Raw genomic sequence first — 24,145 nt, forward strand, 5'->3', positions numbered from 1 at the left:
CCTTGTACACTGCCATTGCTATCTCTCTTCACAGAGCGAACATCCAAAACTGTAAGACTTTTTATTGTATGAAGAGAGAGAGATCCAGTGAGAGGGATTGAGCAGCATGGTCCTTGGCATTGATGGCCTAGGCAAGGAATTGCGATAGAGGCCTAATGTTGTAGAAACTGCAATTTCTGCAAAATCACAATTCAGGTAGGTCCTTAAGTGGGAGGCAATTGACCAAATAAAAGAAGCAGAAGACCTGTGGTTTGGCATCAAATTAAAAACAAATGTAGAAATAGGGGTATGATCTAGAGTCCCCCACTCCCGTGCTGCTAAAAGCAGAGAAATTCTGCCCAAAATTGAAAAAAATTAACCAGGTATCTAAGGATTGGAACAGAGCTAATGACAGAGAATCAGCAGGTGTAATTCTTGTTCCACTGCAGTACTGGATGGAGAATGGGAACCTGTCATATTTATGGCCATGATTTATTGCTGAAGGATTGTAATAGAAGAATGACTTCTAGAGCAAGCAAATGTCATGCAAATGGAACAACATTAATTTTAATTGTAACGTCACAAACATTTTTGCTGAGAAGGCAATAAACATAGAGGTGGTTTCAATTATTAGGAAATGTGCAGTGTACCTTTGAACCTGCAAAGGGGTATGGTGGGAGTAAGCTATATGATGTTTCTTCTTGTGTATACTTCTTCAAGTGGCAGATTAAAGTTGTATGACAGGATTGTGGATCTACTCAATAGCTTAGATGAGGCTGTGTAGAAGGATGCCACTCTATTGCTAAGGGTGTATTTTGAGAAGAATGTGCATTTTCCACTGTGGTCACATTGATGTAGCTGCATTATGGCTATGTCTTTTCCTCCTTTTTCAAGTGGGCATAATTTCCCAAGCCCATTCTCAAACGTTTATTGACAGAGTTTAAAACCTGGAAATGTCAAACAAGGGTCCTGTACCATAACACAGTTAATCAAAAATTGTGCCATCAAGTAGAGGGCTGGTCAAGTAGAGGACTTAAGAGAATTCATTGTGTTCCAATCCAGTCTGTGGGATTTGAACTGCCTATATGGGGGATGTCCAATGTCCTCCTGTTACCAGAAGTTTCTCATTTACTGCCTGCTGATGGTATGCTCTCAGTAAGATTTGCTGTTGGTGTACATCAGTGGGGAAGCTATGATGGCTTGATTGATCTCAGCAATCTTGAACTCCCTCCCAAAACCTGATATTTCAGTGTTCCCTTCATCCCAAAAAGGGGTGGAGGTGGAAGAGAGGTGATCTAACATATTGGAATCAATGCTTGGTTCATCCTGCCTGACGGAAACCCAAGTTGGAGTGAGGGTTGATGAGTGGTTGAAATGGACTTCCTTATTTCCTGCCTGATCTACTTGAGTGCAGTATCAAATTGCAGACAGCAAATTCCCAGACTGCAATATTAAAGTGCAGACAGCAAAGACACCTGACAAAGCCAACAGAATCCTTTTTAAATGTACAGATCATGCTTTGATCATGCTGTATGGGCCTGTTATGCAATTTTAATGAGCGGCTTGAACAAGGGAACGACGATAATTTACCTACCAAGTCAAACTTGACAGAAACAGGAACTAAGGTTAGAAAAAAGCTTTGCAAGGTCACTTTTTTAATAATTTTTGTTTGTCTGGGCCTGGAACAGGTATGCTCCATCCAAGCCTATAAAAAACCTTGGGTCTCCCTGGATTCCCCAACTTCCACCCCACCCTTTTTCTGAGGCTGACACCCCTCCTGGGACACTTGTGTCAAGGCAGTCTCCTTGCAATCGTTTCCAAACATCTGAGTTCAGCCTTTGGGGAACTGCTCATCAGCAACCTGATGAACTGCTCATCAAAGTCCCACCACTGGTGTGGTCTCAACAGGCATGCAACAAGCTTTGCCACTTTCCTACTTTGGGATTGAAATAGTTTTCTTTGCAAACAATTGATCTACCTTTCAAAATGAATCCTATTTACTCCACCTTTTTTTCCTTAATACCGGTATTATTTGTATGTATCTGATTTTTTTCCCAGTGGAATTAAATCATACAATATTTATTTCCTAACAGATGAAGCAAGATGAATAAATCATTAAACCCAAAAGCCTACATTCGCTCCTTAAACCATAGGCTCATCAGAGAACTATCAGACATATTGGATCCACAAGATGGGTGGAAGAGATTGGCAGTGAACATTAAAAAACCTACTGGAGAGCCAAGATACAGCCAGTTGCATATAAGGTAGGCAAAATTACTCTATGTGTTTAGTTATTTGATTGCTTAGTAATTTCCATCAATAAGTAAACTGAGTAAGAATCCAGCCAGGGAATTAGCATTTAATTCAAAGAGTGATAGAAGTTTATAGCAAAGAAGGAGGCCATTCAGACAGTTTTATTCATGCAAGCTATTAAAGAGATATACAGTCCAATTTCACTTCTTGGCTCTTGTAGGTTTTAGACATCAACTTCTCATCATGTACTTTTTAGTAGACATTTCTGTCACTAACACTCTTTTTGACAGTGACTTCCAAAATCTTACCACCTTCTGGATGAAACATTTTTTTTTTAACTCCCCTCTAGTCCATCTACTATTCATTTTATACCTATTTTTCCTAAGTCTTGACCATTCCACCAAAGAAATGACCCTACTTATTTACTTTATCTTGCAGTGTTGTACACCTCAATTAAATTTCCCCTCGTATTCTTTTCCAAAAAAAAAACAGCTATGATTTATTTAATTTTTCCACATAATTGAAATTCTCCGGTCCTGCCACATTTCCCTAATACCCCCAGGAAAGCTATTGCATCCTTATTGTCATGTGGTGACCAGAACTGCATACTGGCTTAATTAGTATTCTATTCTATGCCTTACCCAATAAAGGAAGATACTATAATAACCTGTCCAGCTAACTTCAAAAGTTCATGGACATTCACTCCAAGGTCCCTCTTTTTTTCTGTTCCTTTCAATATCCTACCATTTATTATGTACATCCTGACCCTATTTTATTTACCAAAACACATTGGGTTGGATCATCTGGCTGGATATCCATGCATGACTCACAGAGAGTGTACAGCTGCAATGTGTGCCACTTCCAGTTTACTAACAAGCCTGCTGAACTCTTAATTGAGTTGACAGTTTAAAAATAATAATTAAAAAAATCTTTCTATTGCCTTTACCCTCTTTTAAGATGCATAAATATACACTTCCATTATGAGACCAAAGCTTAGTACTAAACCCCAGACTGAGCCAGAATGCCTTTTTCTTTCTTGGGGTGTCACTCATCCAGAGTCCGCCAATCACTCAGTTATCCTGGTGTGCCGAAAACTCTCGGGAAAACCTGGAATGCTGGCTGGGGAGGCTGCCCACTAATGCACAGGCCAGGTGATTAGCTCTCACCAGCATGGTGAGGGACCCGATTTGCCAATGTGCAGCAGGTCAGCAGTTCACTGATACCAAGGGACTCAGCTGATCTGGCCACTTTCAATCAGAAGCAAAACTAAGTACTGGCAGTTGTTCCCTTTTACAAACATTTTTTTTTTCAGTTTTATTAACATTTGTAACTTTTCTGTTCATGTGACTCTGATACCTGGGCAATCTACGTAAATCTTCCTCAGTCAACTACAGGCTCTATTTTTGTAGGTCTAGATGTGAACATTTATCAGGCAAAGATCCTTTCTCTGTGGAAAGGAAACGAATCTTTTCACCCATTCTACCTTCCTACCCTCCAAATCTTCATATTACTCTCTGATAATATCAAATAAAATATCTCAGTATTCACAGCTAATCATGGCTATTTTTTAACCCATATTGGAGACTTCTGCAACTGACTACACCAGTTTTAACTCTTACAACTTGTAGGTACATTATTCTTTTAAGTACAATGAAAAGCTTGTATTTTGTTATTGCAGATTTATCCTCTGAAAAATTGTTATTTAACTTTAATTATTATTCCAGTTTATATTATAGCAGCTTTCAAGCAATTTAAAATTATATTTTACAAGTCCTGTTGAACCTACTCTGTGATATACACTATGTCCTTGTTATCCACGGACTTACCATCCATGGATCTACGTGCTGTATTTCTGGGAGCGTTGGTCAGTATTACATGTTTCTCCAGAACCCTGGTGTTGGGTGAATCCTGTTTACCATTAGATGGATTGGATTTGATGTCTTGTGCCAGTAAGTAGTGAAATATCAATAGTCAATATGTGACCAGAGCCAGGGTCAGGGTCAGGGTTGGGAACACCTGAGGTTCAGAGTGTGGGCTGGTTGTGTGGCTGAAGCCAGGAGCTGGAGATGGTGTATCTGAAGCCTGGGTCAAAAGTGTGGGCCAGATATGCAGCTGGAGCCAGGGTCAGAGTTGGAGTTGGGGACACCAAGGGTCAGGAAAATGGATAGATTTATGGCCGGGACTAGAGTCCTGAGTGCTTGCATGTTTCAGCTTATTTTAACTGAAGCTTACATAGATGTTGCTATATTCATGGAGGGGTGATCGCTGTACGTTTTTGCAGCCAAAATGTCATTAACATCCACTGGAAGTCCATGCCCCTAACCCACATGAATAACAAGGACTTGGTGTACAACCTGAATATTTAATGGTGTTTTCCTTTGGGTTATTTTTATTTCAAAATGTCTGACAGATCTTGGAACTCAATTCCCACTTTGCTGTATTATTTATATAACAATTCAAATTGTTTAATTTTTTAGCATCCAAAATTTCTGAATTATTGGGAATATTGTGTCTGCTATGTATATTGCTAAATAAATATTACTAGAGGATTTTTGTATAATACTTGGAATTTTTTTTATAGAAGTACACTATCAGATTCATGATATTCAGTTATAGTTTCAATTGCTGAGAAGAAAATACTTCAATTGTTAACTGACAAAGCAAAAGATATAAATGTTACGTTGAATAAATTAATTTCATGTAACTTGTCTTAAGGAGATTTGAAGGAGTGGTTCAAATGGGAAAGAGCCCTACCACAGAACTCTTGTTTGACTGGGGAACAACCAATACCACAGTCCACGAGCTTGTAGAGATCCTGGTTCAAAATCATTTCCTTGCTGCAGCCAGCTTGTTACTTCCAGGTAATTAAATCTGTCATTCTTTACAACAGTGTTGTGAGTGGATTTAGTCTAAATGTTTTTGTCTGTCATTGCTATGGAACATTCACGGGTCCTTAGCCCCGGCACCATATGCATTCCAGTCTCTGATTCTTCTTCTGAGTTATATTTATCTCAATTACATTTTAAAAATATCAAATCATTAGAAAGAATTAAAATCAGCTACTTTTATTTGCTCCTTTTGTTTAAACTGGGAAATCGCCATAGATTATGTATAGAAAGTTAAACAGAACATAGTGTTATGCCCTGTAAAGAGCAAAATATTATCAGAATTAAATGTCAAAGTTGTAGTTCATGTAGGAAGACAAGATATTCCTGTGCTCAAATTCTATATAGTTATATTAGGATGGAAACTCTACAAATCAGCTTTAATTACTAGCAAAAATTTGTCTAACAGTGTCGTTTTATTGTTTACCTATTTTAAAACACTGAATGCAGAGAAAAGTATTCAATATGTTTTGAGTTTTAAATGGGCAGAATGTAGGTTAAAGGAAATGTGTGTAGTAGTACTGGAAAGTTGAGGAGACCTTTTGTGTTGGTACCATTCAAAAGATGGCCCAGAAATTTGCAGCCAGAAGTCATGGGATGAAAATTTGTCCTAGGTGACTTGTTGTCAATGGAACCAAATTTCAGAAGTGGAATATGTTGTGCAAGTGTGTTTGAGACAATATGTAGGTAGTCCTACCATTGTCCTACTATTGAAGGAGCTGAACTTGATCTGGTCTTAGGAAGTGAAACGGGATAGGTGGTGGAAGTGTCAGTTGGGGTAACACTTTGGAACCATGAACAGAGTTCTATAAGTTTTAAGGTAATTATGGAAAGGGATAAGGTTGGTCCTCAAGTTAAGGTGCTAAATTGGGGAATGATTGATTTTGGTAGTGCCAGAGAGGACCTGGTGAAAGTCAATTGGGAGCAGATGCTTGAGGGTAAAATAACATCTGACAAGTTGGAATCTTTTAAAAGAGAGTTAGCAAGAGTTCAGAGCCAGCATGTTTTGATAAGGGTGAAAGGCAAAGATGGCAAGATTATGGAACCTTGGATAACAAAGGTTCTAAATGAATACATCTTGTCTATATTCACCAAGGAGGAGGATGTGGAAGATAGCAAATTCAGGAAGCTATACGTTGATAGTCTAGAGTATGTCAGTATTAATTAGATGTCTTGGAACACATAAGGATCCCTTGTACCTTAACTTTCTGGACCAGCATACCATGTGGGACCTTGTCAAAAGCCTTATGAAAGTTGTTTCAGAGTCATTTAGACAGACACTTAAATAGGCAAGGCGTAGACAGATACAGTCCTATTGTGGGCAAATGGGATTAATGCAGATGGACAAAACAGTCGGCATGGACATGGTGGCCCGCCTCTGTGCTGTAGGACTCACTAACTCTGTTTGCTGTCATTATGTTACAAAATGTGGCAGGGGTGCTTTGGTGATTGAAATGACTAGAATGGAAGGTAGAAGGGTTTGGTGGGAGTTGGGATGTGACATCTGGATATTGCCAGTGAAATATTTAAATGTTGGTGGGAGAACACTGCCAAATGTGACTGTACTTGGAGATTGGACTTGGGCTGTGGTTGTACTAATGTACTTGCAAGATGCTGCTTAGTGCTAACACACTCAGGGTAAACTGTCAGGGATAAGAGATAAAAGTGTGTGTCAGATGTTTGCTCATCACCATTGTGCTTATTCGTGATGGAGTGGTAAGATGCAACAGAGGGGAAAAAGAATAGATAGCTAGAAGAGAAAATATTTTGTTAAAGGGTTTACCCACTTGTAACTTGGATAATGCTATATAATTTGAACTAGATATTGTTAATCTTTTCAGTATAGGTTTCCCCAGACCATTATAGGAGAAACCCTACCACATACTGTACCTTGCAGTAACAAAAGATGTATTTCTTCCTACCTCAAAAATAATCACTTTTAAAATCTACATAGTGATTTGTAAGCATTTGAAGGACTTCAGCCAGAGTGTCATTTTTATTACTGCAAAGAGCCACCTCAGGATTTGACAATGGGTCAGAAAGCTGGAGGTGCTATGATTTCCTTGAGACCTGGATGTTTTAGATTACAGTTATTGAGTGACAGATAGAATATTGATTGGGAATGGCAGCAACAATGAAAATGGAAAGGCAAAATTATACAAGCCTGTTCCTTAACAGGTCTGCCACTACCTTATTGCTACAGCTATGAGGATTTGAGGTTAGAGGTAAACAACAGCAATTTGAAAATCAAGCTTGGAGACTCATTCAAAGGTAAGTTCAGTTGTGTCAAGAAGACATGAGAGATAATTAAGACCAATATAGTATGATAGAAGAAATTAATTGTTACTTGAAACAAAGCTATTCAAGATTGTTAACATATTAAATTTGGTGAAGAGAATTATTTGGGAAGAAGTTTTGTTAGAATGAACCAAAACTACTTGTGGAGTTTCATTAAAGGTGTATCCTCTAGTATATATATTACTTTGTTATCTACACCCCACTGAACTCAGAAATTAATCCACAATAGCCAAGTTTCTGAAACTTAAATTATTTAAATTAACTTTTTAAAAGGGAAATATGATCATAACATTTAAGTTATTAAATTTCAAATACTGTAGAAAATAATAGTTTAAAAGGAATAGCATGAATGGAATCTTGCAGTCTCAAGGTATTTTTCTGTCCTTTAATCTCTTTAGATTTTACCATGCTTCTCAACTTTTCTTAATCTCCCACTATACCTCTTGAATCATCTGATTTCTGCATCTACTCCATAAGATACATAGTTGTTCAAGTTTTCATTGCACTGCCTAGCCACAGACTGCAGTGCCAACCTGTCACCTTGTATTGTGAAACCAGATTATACTGTATGTCCATCTGTAAGTATTTTTGGAGAAGGAAATTGTGAAGAGGACATCTTCAAGAGGTGGTGCCTCAAGAAGACAGCATCCATCATTAAGGACCCTCACCCCCTGGGACATGCCCTCTTCATGTTACTACCATTGGGGAGGAGGTAAAGGAGCGTGAAGACCCATACTCAACGTTTCAGGAACAGCTTCTTCCCCTTTGCCATCAGATTTCTGAACAGTCAATGAACCCATGAACACTACCTCATTATTCCTCTTTTGCACTATTTATTTATTTTTATAACTTGTAGTTTTTTTTATGTCTTTATGTCTTGCACTGTCTTGCTCTTGTACTGCTGCCGCAAAACAACAATTTCACGACATATGTCAGTGATAATAAACCTGATTCTGATTCATTCTTTCTGTATTCATAGTTCATGGATAAAAAATTTAACACATCATCTTCTGTTGGAAGATACTCATTAGTTTAATTTACTGCACACAATATAAGTGAGACTCTTGATGATTTACCAGAACATGTGGAAGAGTAATTTAAAATTTGATCACTAGAACCAAAAATGTACCCTGACACTTTGGTGCCATAGGGAACAGTGTTGATGCCACAGCTATTCAAGGATTTGGATGAGGGGACCAAGTGTAATATATCCAAGCAGAAGGTGCAAAGAAGGTGGAGTATGGGTTGTGAGGAGAACACAGACTAAGGGGAATGTAGATAGACCAAGTGAATGGCCAAGTACATAGCAGATGGAACAATGTGAGGCTAGTTACTCTGGTAGAAAAATAGAAAAGCAGAGTTCTTTAAAAAGAAATTGATAGATTGAAAGGTTTTGGGATTCTGAAAGTCCATGAAAGTTAATATTGCAGATAAACCAAGGCAACTAAGAAGGCAAACTGTATGTTAAACTTGATTACAAGAGGATTTGCACACGAGGAAAGGCATTTTACTGTAAATGATGTAGGGCATTCATGCAACTATAATTGTTATATTGTGAGAAACAATTGTGAGAAAATCTAGCCTCCCTATCCATGAAAGGATTTACTTGCCTTTGAGGAAGTAAAACAGAGGTTGTTAAGCTGTAAGTGGAAAGATTAAGCTCTCTTGAGTTTAGAACAGTGAGTGGTGACCTGATTGAAATATCTAAAGTTCTTAAGTAGGGTAAATTCTTAAGTGACGGGGTAAATGCGGGTATAATATTTCCACTGGCTGAGATGCCTAGAACCAGGCTTCAGATCTTAAAATAAGAGGCTGGTCATTCAGGACTGAGATCAGAAGAAATGTATTCATCCAGAGGAAAATAAATCTTTGGAGTTCTCTCCCAAAAGGACTGTGGAGACTTAGGTTCACCTAAGAAAGCAAATTGACGTCAGTTTAATACCTTATCCAAGTAATAGTACCTCTGGTGTTATATGGCACCTCTGGTGGGAAATAAAGAGCAACACACAAAGGAGCTGGAGGAACTCAGTGGGTCAGGTAGCATCTATGAAGGGAAATGGATAGTCGACATTTCGGGCTGAAACCCTTCATCAGGACTGGAAATGAGCCATTTTTGATCCATTCCAACACTCATATAGTAAATATATGTTAATGGAGAAAGGATTTACCACGCCAGTGACTTAATTATTGATTTTCATCAATTTGTAAGACTGCTGTAAATAAAATATTTTTAAATTTTTTTTTTGAAAAGTCCTGTTTGTTTTTCATATGCTGAAGGAGTTAAGAGAAGTGTTTGTATTAAGAATGTATAAAGTCACTTTAAAATACCAAAGTACTTTTTTTAGTTACAGATGGGTAAAATAATTCTGTATACAGCTTCTTTGTGATTTTGAAGGAAAAAGTCTTATTATTTTGTGAGGCTGTATGATTTATGAAAATACTCTAAGCACAAATAACATTGGCATTTTTATAGTACATGGGTCACAAAGCATATTGTATAATGTAAATTTTCAGTGTATTTTTTTTCCTTAATGGTAATAGGATAATGTAAAAGCATTTATTTTTTTGACAAGTTAGCATACATTATTGTAAACAAATATCAGCATAAGCAAGTTATTATTTTCTGATTAATGATTGTTAATTAGGATTGGGAAAGTGGCAAGTCCTTTAATGAAATGAAATCAAATCAGAGTGTGCTGGAAATACGCAGAAGTCCAGGCAGTTTCTTCAGAGAAAGGAAGAGTTGACTTTTTAAATTGACCAGTATTGGAAAAAGTTAGAGATAAAGCAAGTGTTAAGGAATGAGGAGGATAAGAGAGAACACCAGGCAGGTTAGAAGAGAGGAGAGTTTAATTGACAAAAGAGATGGTGCACAGCAAAATGATTTGACAATAAAAGGGAATAACAAAAGATGGATCTCGAGGAGCTGAGAGTAGGAATAACAGAATCATCCACTGTGTATTTCTGCTTCTTTATGTTTATATTTCAAGTTGCCAGTATCTGCAGTATTTAGCTTCTATAAATTCTTTTAAGACAAGGTTATTGTCAAAATGCCATAAAAATAAAATTAAAGTTTGCATTAGTTTTCTGGAAACTGTAAACAAAAGTATGTTCTTTTGGAAGTTGAAAAGAAATTCATGTTCCATGATATGCATTTTTTTAAAGTCCCATTTTGATTAAACAGGCATCATGTGTTTGAACTGTTGTGCAAAGGAAAGAAAAGGTTTCCTATTGTTGTCAAACAACATCTCCTTTGTAGTCTTTGTTGTGGAAGTACCAGTATCAAATCTAATCTTGAACATGTAATTTCCCAACTTCTAGTTATGTGAATTCTGTGTTTATACCACCTAGTACATTGTATTGAAAAAACAAAGTAATTATTTGCTCCTGATTTACATCTAAATCAGGAGCAAATATATCGATATATATTTAAAAAGGTTAGTGATTTACATAACAGCAAATAATAATATGCCCTAAAGATCATATTCCTAATTTTGTGTTGACTATAATCTATGATTTAATTTAACAGAAGAAGTACCAAAGGCTATACCATCTTGTTCATCAACTGAAAGAACTGACACCTCTAAGTCTAATACTGCATGTAAATCAATGATACCGGTTTATGATCATGAACCTACTTACCATGGCACAAACTGCAGCACCCAGGTGGCTGCAAACAGTTCAATTCAGCAAAGCCTTGCTTCTGATTCTGTGGAAACTAGTAAGTAAGATGTGCAGTTTTTCTAGTCATATGTTTGTAAAAGTATATAAATAAAAATATAGCTAACAATTACAAAGTTGAGGTAATAGTCATGCCAAAGAGCTTTCAAATATTATAATTGGGTATGGTTCCCAAGAGTTGTAAGATAATTAATTTGAAGATGAGAGTTGTGTAACAGTACTGTCCTTAATTCTTTACCATCTGGTGAAATTTGTGTTCAGTTCACAGCTAGTCCAGCAAGGTCCTCATTAAACAACAGGATCTGACTCAGTGTATTGACTTTCATCATTATTCTCTTATGAATTAAAATGACAATAAATTTGGATCTTTGTCATTAAGAAATCCCTCGGTTTTCTCAAGATCAATTATTTTGAAACAGTAATTACTTACTGCAGACGAACTATGGTTGAAATTCAGCAATATGTATTCAAAAAATATCAGTGTAAGCTATCATTTGCAAAGTGTTGAATATTAAAGTTAATACTATTCATTTACAATGTACAAAGTCAGGCAACTCTTGCAAGTTAAAATAAGATGAAGTGACAAAAAAGGCGAGGTATGGAGAAACAGAAGGAATCATTGAATCAGATGTTTTTATGTTGGAATTAAATTTTAAATTGAATTAAATTTTATTTACAGAGTGGTAACAGGCCCTTCCGGCCCAATGAGTCCACACCGCCCATTTTAAACCCCTATTAACCTACCCGTATGTCTTTGGAATGTGGGAGGAAACCGGAGCACCTGGAGGACACCCACGCAGACACGGGAGAACGTACAAACTCCTTACAGACAGCGACGGGGATCAAACCCCAATCGCTGGCGCTGTAATAGTGTCACGCTAACCGCTATTTTATCTTTTTTTGCTTTACTGACATGTTTTATAATTTGTATTTCAGATCTTCAAAGTTTCAGCTATTATGAGTTAATGCAGAGGACTAATAACTTTGATGAGCGTCCAGTCTCACATGGTGGCAGTAAGATTGGTGAGGGAGGGTTTGGAGTTGTTTACAGAGGTCTCATAAATAACAGAGTGGTGGCGGTGAAAAAATTGGCAGGAGTGAGTATTAATTTAGAATGTATTATTTAAATACCTCAACTTTTACTTTGTTGTTGTACATTTAATTTTTTTTATTGTACATTCCAACTGCAGATTGATTTATGGCTGATCATTAATTTAAGAAAATTAAATTGTAAGTTACACAGGAAATTTATGTAATGCAATTGGGCCCATCTTCTGGTGATTAGTGCTTTGTTTCAATTAGCAGCAGTCTTATTTCTGAGTCAAACTCATGAGTACAGATCCATACCAGAATCTATGTACATAATCCAATTGGCACATGCGTGTGCCAGTGATTGAGTGCTACATTGTCGGACATGCTTCTTTTGGATGTAATAGGAAAAGGGGAAAAAACCTTAGAATTTTAAAATAAGGATGCACTTTATTACATGTAGAATAGAGAAAATGTGGCATTCTCTTTATCAAAAGGCTATTAATGTAGGTAGACTGAATTTCCAAGACATATTGACAGATCCAGAGAGCGTATCCAGAGAGTTTTTCAAAGATGGATGAATGGAGTTGAGAAACTTGCAGTTATATAATTAAATGTATATAACTAAATGACAGAACAGGATGGCTCTGTTTCAATCCAAAGAAGACTAGGAAGTTCTCCATATTTGCCACCTGGTCATTCTGTTTGATTCACTCAATGCAGGACTAGAAAATTCACTGGGCTTAAAGTATATGAAAATATAAATTATACAAACTATCTGTTCTGCAAGTGTGCTTTTACAACATGAATGCAGATATTTCTCTTTACAATATTTTTATTGAATCCATGAAAAAATAGAGTACATGCATCAAGCAAGAGAATAAAATACTACTGAATACGTTGTATTAAATCGTACTTAGATTACAATACTCTAAATTAATAATCACATATAGTAGTTAGTTAATAAAGGAAGAAAAAATTGAAATATTTTATTAATAAAAAAAAATCTACTCCCACTACCAAAACCCGAAGCTGTTAGATAGAAAAAACAACAAGGAAAAACTTTTAAAAACATAACTATGTCTGCCAATATCTGCATTTTAGTCCTCAAATCAGAGATTTTGAAAATAATTCAAAAAAGGTCCCCACAGGGTTTGAAACTCTGGGTTAGGTTCAAAAACTGAACAGCGAATCTTCTCTATATCCCGTAACCACTGAGCATGTGTAGGCGGAGTAACTTCCTTCCATTTAAGCAATACAGCTCTCTGGCTATAAGAGAAATAAAAGCCAGAATATGTAAATCAGAAGCCTTCAAAGTTATATCTTTTTCTCCAACAATCCCAAATAGTGCAGTCAAAGGATTAAGTTTAAAATTTATTTTGAAAAGTACAGAAAAAGTATGAAAGACCTCGGTCCAATATTTTTTAAGACTCTGACACGTCCAAAACATGTGAATTAAGGAAGCCACTCTGTTATTGCATTTGTCACAGTAAGGAGATATGTCAGAATAAGAACGGGATAGTTTATCTTTAGACAAGTGAACTCTATGGACCACTTTAAATTGAAGGAGAGAATGACGAGCACATAATGACGAAGTATTAACCAACTTGAAAATTTCATTCCAAGTTTCCTCAGAAATTGACATCTGCAAATCTTGTTCCCAAGCATTTTTAATTTTATCTAGTGGCACCTTACTCATTCCTAGTAATCTGTCATAAATATTAGATATTGAGCCATCCTGAAAAGTTTCCAAATTAAAAATTACATCTAATAAATTCTTATCAGGACTGAAGAATGCAGATATTTCAAGTTGCCTTGTGCTAAGATATGCATTTGTCAGTCTCTGGTTCTTCTTCAACTTCTTCCTCTGTATGAGGTTTCTATCTTTTTCTAGAATAATGTTATCCTTGAACCTGGACTAACAGATTCTAATATGTTAAGCAGTTTGTGTACCAGATCTGGTGTGATATAATTTGGCTAATAATGCAGATTACAGGACCATAATATTGTTTTTGGGAATAAACTCGACTTTGTAAATCCTGGAACCTGCCAGTGCTTGAGCATAAAAAATGTTGATGCACAACCCTCTTTACAACTTTGCTGGTAGTTATGAGAAAGGCTGGATGTTTCACTATTGCAGAATCATCAAAAATAATGGAAATGTTGACAAGGAGTGGGGGAGAAAAAGTCAATAAGTTTTGCAAATAGCTTAGCAGATAAATAACTCATGGGAAGCAGTGCATTCATTACCTTTACTACGATAATTTACATTTGATTTATTTAATTGAATTACAGTCATCGCTGTCATGCACCAGAAAGTCAAGTAGGTAGACAGTAACTGTCCTCTTCGAAGGAAAAAACAAATTAATGATATTTTGCGTTTGACATATAAAATAAATAATATTAAATCCAAATGGAGTGATTCAGTGTCAAAAATAACCGTGTGAGGTTTATTTTAAAGATGAAGACCCTCTGTATAAATAAATAAATCTTGTGGGTTAGATGTAAACTCTGTTGGGTTACTTAATGCTGAAGTTGATGTCTACAGAATAACTTAATATTAATAAAATGTACTTACTTGGTGATTTTTTTTTTCTCCTCACAGCAGAACATTTTATTTTATCTTTCTTTAGGGTGTACTTTCATATATACCTAGTAGATTCCTAACCTGACTCACTTATGTAGCTTTGCTTGTGTGTTAGAAAACAGAACTCTACACATATGTGAAAGGTGGTAAAGATGAAATTCAACATCTGGACAAAATTAAAAACAGATTTTGGGGGGAAAATCAAATCAGGAGAAGAATCTCAATGCATTTCAAGACATGTCTTACATCTTCAAAACAAGTAGTTTTGAATTTGGTCACTGTTGCAATATTTGAAATGCATCTGCCAGTTTCTGCTCAATATGGTCCCACGAGCAACAGTCCAGATACAGTCAACCTTAAACTATCCAAGAAAATGGAAGGGAGCACCTCCATGCATAATGTAAAAACGTAGATATTACGAAGGCAAATGTAAAACATATTAAAAGGCATCAAACATGCTGTACAGAATTTAGTTTGTTGTTTATGCAGAATGACTCAAGAGCACAAAAAAAAGAGTAGGAGTAGGCCACCAGGGCCCTTAAATCTGTCCTGGCATTTAATATGATCATGGCTGAATTATGCTAGCCTCAACTTCTCCTCTGTGCCAGTTCTCCATATTCCTCAATTCCTCAAGCATTCATTTTTCCATCTCCATCTTAACTATATATATAATGATCTGGCCTCCACCATCCTTGGGGGCAGAGAATTCTAGTCATTCACTACCCTCTGAGAGGAGAAATTTCAATGCACCTCAATTTTGTGATTGGCCATTACTTAGCAGTTATATCCCCAGAGTTTGTGACCCTCCCAGTTGTGAAAATGTTTCAACATCTATCCTGTCAAGCCCCTTTAGGATCTTGTATGTTTGAATAAGGTCACCCCTCATTCTTCTAAACTCCAAGGAATACAAACCCAAAAGAGACCCCAAGATGATCTGGAAATCCCCAATTTCTTGTTCTGGTGTTATTTATCTGTCCCAATCCTTGTGCAGCTTTTTTTCTCCCTTTCAGGGCTATCTCCTTGCACCCTTCTTTTGCTAAATTAATTTCTCCCCACATCAATAATGACTCCACAGGACTCTGGTTCCATCTTTGTGGAGGTGCAGTTTGTCTGGCCTGCACAGATGCTGCACTTCCTAAGCATTTCCACCAATTCCTGTTTTTATTTCAGGTTTCTAGTATCCATAGTTTTCTTTCACTTTTTTTGAAGTCTTTGCAGTCTCCTGTCCTATATTTAGCTTTTAACCAACAACAAAAATGCATAATGTATGGCCTTATGCCATTGCAGAGCATTTTTGTTTGCAAATTGGTTGCCACATTGTCTGCATTTCAAAAATAGTTTTACTTTGTTGATTGTAAAACATTATAGAATTTCTTTGATTATCAAAGGTGTCAAGTAAAGCCAAGTCTTTCTTTCATAACTCTCACTTGATTATCCAATATTTGGGATAGCAGAAGTGATAAAACAAAAATAAATTATCAAGATACGGAGGCACATAGTTCTCTAATAACATGGGTGAGACTGAATTATGCTGTATGGTGTTAATGACAGTTTAATTTTCTTCAATGAAATAATGTGCAATTTCTTTTGGTTACTTTCCCATCCTTTTGATGTGTGAAGGATTCTGAAAATTAGTGCTAGAACTGATTTATCAACTGATTATAAACATCATCTTTGTTTTCCACAGCCATCTCATCACCATAATGTCAGTCCTGAGGAGTTGAAACGTCAGTTCCTTCAAGAAGTTAAAACATTAGCAAGGTATGTCAAGTTTTTAGAAATAGTTGTTGATACTCTGATTAATCTGCAAAGTATATTTTTTAAACTTGATGGTAACTCATGTAATACATTTCTAGATGTCAACATGAAAACTTGGTCGAGTTACTTGGTTTTTCCAATGATTGGGAACATCCCTGCCTAGTATATGCCTACATGTCCAATGGGTCATTGCTGGACAGATTAGCATGCCAGGTAACCACATTTATGCTGTATAAAAGTCAGAAAATAGTGATCTTTGTATTCATTTTTTTAAAAAATTCTTATTAATCTACAATGGCATTCACTTATTGGTTAATATGGTTAATTTTGAAACCTTTCCAGGGTAAGACACCTCCAATTTCTTGGCACATAAGATGCACTATTGCTTTGGGTACAGCCGATGGGTTAAAATACTTGCATGAAAATAATCACATACATCGTGATGTGAAAAGGTAAAGAATATCTTTAAAGTTTCTGTTGTTTGTTTGCATTTCCTATGTTGCATTTATGGCATTTTCTTGTCATTCATGTAAAGATGGTTTGTAAAACTACTAGCTAAAGAAACCATTGTTATTAGAAGTGTTCCACAACAAAAGTCATTCACTGATCTTGTTAACCAGTATGCAACTGTTAGCAAATTAATCCAAAAGCAAAATACTGCAGATGCTGGAAATCGGAAATAAAACAGCAACCGCTGGAAATACTCAGCAGATCAGGCAGCATTTATGTAGAGAGAAACAGGGTTAACATTTCAGGTCAGTGATTTTTCTGATTAAATTTATCATTTTTACTTTTTTAGCAAATTAATATCTCATTTCAGCATCTGTAATTATTTTAGTTATAATCTAACATCACAGAAGAAGAAATTGGCTAACCTATCAAAGACATATAACAAGTTAAAACAAACATTGGATTGGGAACTGAGGTTCATCATAGACTGACGTCACAGAAGGTGGGAGTAAGGATCATGGACCAACAGTTAAACAGTTGATTTGGAGGGTTGGGAGCTGGCAGTTTGGCGGTCAGTGAGGAAGGGAATCAGGGATTAGTATTTTCAGTGGAGAGATGGTGGTGACATAAGGTCGGACAGCAGATGTCAGTGGTCTGTCATTGGAATAGCAGATCAGGGAATTGGGCTGAAAACTGGGAATAAATGTGGAGGGCCAATGCAGTGTAGTGTGAGCAAGGATGCAGTTAAATCAATTTACTGTGCTATTCAGACCATTTTGACCCAGGAATGTCCAATGATAGGTAATTCCCAAAGGAGCATTGCATGGAGAATGATGTAATTCTGTGCTTCCTGACAAAGAAGTTGCCAGGCATTTGCCAATCAAATTTCTAGAATGACAAAGAGATGGCCATTTTGATAGTTCAATTGGAGGGAAAAAGACTAATTTTGAAGTTCTAGGCAGGCAAAAGTTGGAAAAGGATGTAATACCCAAATAGGTGAATCAAAACTTATTGGTAACATAATAGCCAGATGAGTGGAGAAAAAAAAACTAAAGAAGCCAGATTTAAATCTCAATGCTCAGTGTCCTTCACACTCAAACTTCTCTCCAGATGGTGAGTCTTGCCCACTAGGTTAACAATCACAGGGAAGGAAGTATAGATGTATCACTAGAAATTAGTTCTCTGTTAATATATGTGGAGGTGTCCTCCTGCCAAAAGATGATGATGTGGATGCAAGAAAGAAAAATATGTTTATGAAAATGAATAGCAAGAAATATTTTGCAGCTGGCCTCAGCTTTGTACATATAGTCATTTTGGCTGTTAATCACATTCGGTACCTCCCCAACTTTTATGGCAGTCAGCATTCCCAGGCTGAGAGCTGTAGAGCATCCTGTCCTCACACGTGCAGCTATTGTATTCTTAACACAGTGTGATACATTTTAAGGAGGTCTATTTTAATGATTCCTTCACTGTTGAAAGATCTTTGACCTATCCTGTCCTTCAGAGCTGAGTACTCTAATGCTGTATGTGGTAATGAAATACACAAATTAAAGTTACAAGGGTGAAAAGTGTATTGGAAGCCCATGGGCATGGATATAATAATCCCACTCTGTCACCATTATGGCAGAATGGGATGTACCGCCTGTGTGATAGGAAAACTCCAGATTCCATTAACTTTCCTTTAAGTTTTATAATTTTTTTTGTAACATTCTCATCAGGCAACCACAGACATATTAGGAAAGCTTGGGATGTGGAGGTGAAATGCAATGCTGACCAGCTACTTGAGAGCACTCTGGATGAAATTCTGACAATTCCACTGGTCGTAGCTTTTTAACTTAGGTGCTCAGAAGGAGGCAGACACCATAACAAGCTGCAGAAAATTTCAGCAACAACTCCATAGGACAAAGACCCGGCATAACCTGTTGCCAATTCCACTGCCAAAGAACTTTAGTCACCCCAGATAGGCTTTCATCTTACCAGTTTGGATGAAGAGTCTTTGACCTGAAACGATAACTCTGCTTCTGTTTCTGCAAATACTGTCAGATCTTGTAGAGTGTTTACAGCATTTGCAGTTTTTATTTCAGATTTCCAGCATCTGGAGTTTTGTGGCTTTCATGGGTTTTCATATCCATTGGTAAATATATGGATTTTCAGGCCTATGTTTCTAATCAGTATTTCTTTCTGAGGATGTGTATTTAATGCAGTACATTGAGCATAAAATATGATGGTAAATCAGTTTAACTATTCTAATAGTCTTAGTTTTGAAACACCCTAAGAACACTAGCAAGCATGTGCAATCACAGAAGCATTAAAACTTGCCTTTCTTGAAGAAATTGAAGTTCCTCAGAAGTTGTTCACTGATCATTTTGTTTTTCAGTGCAAATATCTTGTTGGATGCTTTGTTTGTTCCTAAAATTTCAGACTTTGGACTTGCTCGGGCTGCATCACAATTAACACAGACTATGTTAACTGATAAAATTGTTGGCACAACTGCATATATGGCTCCAGAGGCTTTACGTGGGGAGATTACACCAAAGTCAGATCTTTTTAGCTTCGGAGTGGTAGGTACTTGAGTTTTTTTTTCCCCTGATACCTGAATGAACAATAATGTGGAAAAAAAGACTCTGAAGAAGGCCATTCAGTCCACCATGTCTGTACTAGTCATGAAAGAGTTACCCAGCCTAACCCCCTCTTTCCGGCACGTGGTCCATTGCCTTGCAGGTCTCAGCTCTTTAAGTACAAATCCAAGAATCTTTTAAACATAGTGAGCATTTCTGTGTCTACCATTCCTTTGGGCAATGAATTCCAGATCTCTTCTATCTCCAGAGTGGAAAAAGGTTTTCCTAATTTCCCCTCTAATCCTTCTACAATTTACTTTACTTCTAAGCCTCTAGGATTTAGACCTCACTGCTAAATGAAATAGGTTATTCCTATTTATCTTGGCCACTCATAATTTTCTGTACCTCAAATAAGTTTCTCCTCAGCCTCCTCTGTTCCAAAGTAAAAAAAGACTGCTGCCTACCAGATCTTTCAGTGTAACTAAAATTTTCTCATCCTGGTCCTATAAACCATCTCTGTTTCTCGTCCTGTAAACCATCTCTGTACCTTTTCCAGTACCATGACACCTTTCCCATAATGTGGTGATCAGAACTGTATGCAGTACTCAAGTTGTGGTCGAATTAGTGTTTTGTACAATTCTAGCACACCCATTGACATCTTTCTACATTCAAAAATTTTCCTCCTCACCATCAATCACATGGCCAATTTTTCTATAATCCACAGACTTTATCATTCATCCTGCTTTTTAGTCTAAATCATTAATACAAAAATATCTGTCAACCATACAATTTGGATCCCTTCTTTGGATCCCATGCAACTTCACTTTTTTGAGCAGATTGCCAAGTGGGATCTTGTCATCAGCCTTTCCAAATGGATGTGGACTACATCAAATGCACTGCTGTCGTTGACGCTCCTTGTTACCTCTTCAAATTATTCAGTCATGTTAGTAATGACACAACCTTCCCTTAACAAAACCATTTGCCAGTCCTTGATTAATCTGTGCCTTTCAAAATGAAGGTTTATACGGTCTCTCAGAATTGATTCCTGTAATTAGTCTACCACCGAAGTTAACTAACTGATCTGTAATTCCTCAGTCTATCACTTCCTCCCTCTTTAAGCAGTGGTTAAATGTTACAGACTTTTAATCCTCTGATGTCACTCTTATAGCTAGGTAGGATTGAAAAATGATGGTCAGAGCCTCCTCAATTTCCTACCACCTTTTAACAGCCTAAGTTATACTTCAACCAGCCGTGGTAATGTATTTACTTTCAAAGATGTCAAATCCTTAAATATGTGCTCTCTTGCTGTGTTTATCCCATGTTACCTTTCTGTTTCAATTCATACTCTTCTTCCATGGTCAACATCGTTCCCATCTTTTGTGAAGGTGTGGGCAAAGTAATGATTAAGAACCTTACACCCTCTGCCTCCACACTGTTTTACAAATAAATTCACCCATTCAAGACAGAGGTGAGGTAAATTTTTTTTTTCTCCTGGAGGATTGAGAGTTTTTAGAACTTTCTTGCTCAAAGGGCAATGAAAGCAGAGTTTTTGAATATTTTAAAGGCAGAGGTAAATAGATTCTTGGTAAGCCAAGTGTGTGTGGGGGGGGGGGGGGGCGTGGGGGGATGGGTGCAGGAGGTGAAATATCACTGAGGCTACGCAGATCAGCCATGATCTAGCTAAAACCTATTGGAAGCTAGGAAGTTGGATAAAGGATATAAAATCAACAGGCACTCATTAGAATGCTGAGGGAAGTGCTGAGTACCCCAGAAATCATTGAGTCAAAAATGCATTAATCATTTTGGCTGCTTTTATATTTGTGCTTATTAAAAATACTTTGCTAAATATATATTCTTGATCCATTTCCTCATGCTTGTACTACTAAATTCCAGAAATGGAATTGTAGAGAAAAATATTTGAGTGTCTGTGATCCTGCAGCAAGGATATGGGACTAGATCTAACAATGTAATTGTTGCACCAAAAATCAAATGATTTATGTACTACTATAACAGCACTGTTCAATTCAAAAACTACAAATTGGTAAAACAGTACACAAATGCCATTGGAAATGGGAACAACTGAAGCTAAGGATGTAGTCAGTGGACCTACAAATGTTGCATATGTAAGATCAGTAAACAGGAACACAGAATTAAGTTTACAATCAGATCAACTGAGAATATTATAAGATGGTGGAGCAGGCTTGAAGAGTAGACTGGCCTACTCCTCTCCTCATTTGCATGCATGTCCATCTGTTACTTTTTGGTCCCTCATTTTCCCTTCTCTTTTCCAAACTGTCCTTTGGTTCTTTGTGTAGTTGTAAAAACATTTTGAATTTTCTTAGGCCAGTATTTTTTCATGCCTCTGTTTTCTTAATTTCCCCTTTTAAGTTCATCCCTGCATTTTCTATACTCTTCTAGCCTTTCTGCAGTATTCAGCACTCATTGTTTAGTATGAGCTTCTCTTTTTTTTACTTTATCTTACCTTCTACACACTTCGTCATTTAGACAAGCTTTGGTAGGCCCTCCCTTTTACTTTGTGAACCCCTTGAATCTTTCTTCAGTACCTTCCGTAGTTCTGACACTGATTTGCCTTCAAGTAACTGTTAGCAGTCCAATTAACATCCACCTTACTGCATCAACCCTTCCCACAGCTATGATTGTTTCTTTCACCAGTATTGACATCCCTGGTCCTTCTATATCCTGTTCTCTAACTCATCTGAAAATCTTGTAAGCAGTAATGTTAAGCTGCCTTTCTTGGCCTCCTTTAGGCCTTATTTCAGTATAGCTAGAGTATGATACAGCTCATCTATCTTCTTTGCATTTAATTATATACTATTAAGCACAGCAGATTCTTTTTGTCTGTTTTCCATTCTTAGTTTGCTGTTTCCCAAACACTGCTCTGTTTTTCAAACACCCTCACTAATTTTCTGACTTTAATTTCTAGCACTGCTTCTCTCTCTTCTGGATCAATACTTAGCTTCCAAGCTTGTTTAAATCCTCCCCAGAAGCACAAGGAAAACTACCCACAAGAATGTTGTTCCTGGCTGTATTAAAGTGCAACCTGTCTGGACTCTAAAAGTCCCATCTACCCCAGAACTAGTCCCAGTGCCTTGGGAAGTGAAAGGCCTCCCTTCTGCACCATCTCTGCAGCTACAGATTTATTGCACCATCGTATTGTTTCTACATTCACTGGCATATACAACCAGGAGTAATCCAGACATTACTACTTTCAAGGTCCAGTTTCTTAATCTCTTTCCTAACTCTGATCTCCTACCAGATCTGAAATCTTTTTCTACTCATGTCATAAGGACCATGATTCGTGGGTATTCGCCTATACCTTCCGAAGTGTTCCATAGCCGCTCAGTGATATTCTGGACCCTGATACCAGAGAGGCAATATAACATTATGGAATCATGTCTGCAACCCTAGAAAAGCCTTTCTTCTTACTTAACTATAGAATCCCTGATAACTATTGTACACTGACCTGTCTACTCCCTCCCATACAGCGGAGCCATCCTTGGTGTGTTATACTTTTGTTCTGCCCCAGGGAAATGCTTTTCCTGTCAGAATTTAGAATTAAATACTGATTAGAGAACAAACGTCTTCAGTGGTGCATCCTGAACTACCAACCAGTTCTCCTTGGTTGGCAGTCACCCAGTGCTTCTGTGCCTGCATTTTCTTGAGTTATAGCAGGTCCATCTCCTAAAGTGTGTTATTCACAAAACATGCTAACTTGCAGACTGATAGCAGCCACATCACCCAGAGTTCAAGCTCCTCCAGCTGTTGACACTTCCTGCAGCTGTGGTTGTGGAAAGTTTCCTGGAATTCCCACTGAGCACAGAATTCTCAGGTGCCTTGCCACGTCTCTATTTCTTAACTGACAGCAGAAGACCAGCTGGTTGGTAGGATGCTGCTGAATGCTTAAAACAAAAGCATTCAACAGCATCCCACCAACCAGCTTCTTCCCTTGTGCTAACCTCACTGCCAAATACCTCCTGCCTTCCTATGATGTCACATATTGAATTTTTTTAACTCCTTTTTCTCTTTTTTTTAAAAAATCCCCCTTCTTTATCCCTAGTCTCAGAGTCTCCTGCTCTCCTCTCTCAGTCTGCTCCAGTACTCCAGAAGAGAATGGGACTCCGTGCCACTAATGTCAGAAAAGCTGTTGGATTGTACGTCTCAAAAGTTAGAAGGATCAATTTTCATTTATTATTTATCCCGGACTATAACCACTTCCTTTCTTCCATTGGCATGTTCTTGTTCCTGGTGGTAACACCACCAGAAGTCAGATAAATTCCTGATGATGCTCAGCCCTGAAAACTAAACTGAATTCGTAGCCAAATCAGAATTGGAGACAGAAGCCCCATTCTAAATCGTTCGGGGCAGGATCAAGAAAATAGAACACATTTCTGAATGTTATTAATTTAAAATATTTTCCTTATATTTGACCATTGACATTTGTGGAGAAGTGGAATTTTAGTACCACATTCAAAAGTTTCAGAAAAGGCACCCTTTCCCCCCTGGTCCTTTCTACAGCTTTTACCACTTTTGTCCACAACATCCTCCCCTAACTCCTCTTGTCCAACTCCATTAGACCATCTTCACTTGCTTCATTTGAGTCATCTGATCATAGCCAGAATGCCAAATATTTGTTTTCTCACTTTAGC

General features: G+C 37.2%; 1 protein-coding gene across 4 annotated transcripts in view; it reads left to right on the forward strand.

Moving 5' to 3' along the window:
- The window catches only part of LOC127578315 (interleukin-1 receptor-associated kinase 4-like), a 32,886-nt gene that overhangs the window by 1,540 nt on the left and 7,201 nt on the right, over positions 1–24,145 (forward strand). For all 4 annotated transcript variants that reach the window (XM_052030208.1, XM_052030210.1, XM_052030207.1 and 1 more), the window contains exons 2-9: positions 2,073–2,243; positions 4,948–5,093; positions 10,945–11,136; positions 12,033–12,193; positions 16,400–16,473; positions 16,569–16,683; positions 16,813–16,922; positions 19,298–19,481. In XM_052030208.1, coding sequence (XP_051886168.1) covers positions 2,083–2,243; positions 4,948–5,093; positions 10,945–11,136; positions 12,033–12,193; positions 16,400–16,473; positions 16,569–16,683; positions 16,813–16,922; positions 19,298–19,481 — 1,143 coding nt within the window. In that variant the 5' untranslated portion in view covers positions 2,073–2,082. The remainder of the gene's footprint in view (positions 1–2,072; positions 2,244–4,947; positions 5,094–10,944; positions 11,137–12,032; positions 12,194–16,399; positions 16,474–16,568; positions 16,684–16,812; positions 16,923–19,297; positions 19,482–24,145) is intronic.

This window comes from Pristis pectinata, chromosome 15, assembly GCF_009764475.1.
Source record: "Pristis pectinata isolate sPriPec2 chromosome 15, sPriPec2.1.pri, whole genome shotgun sequence".
Lineage (NCBI taxonomy): Eukaryota > Metazoa > Chordata > Chondrichthyes > Rhinopristiformes > Pristidae > Pristis > Pristis pectinata.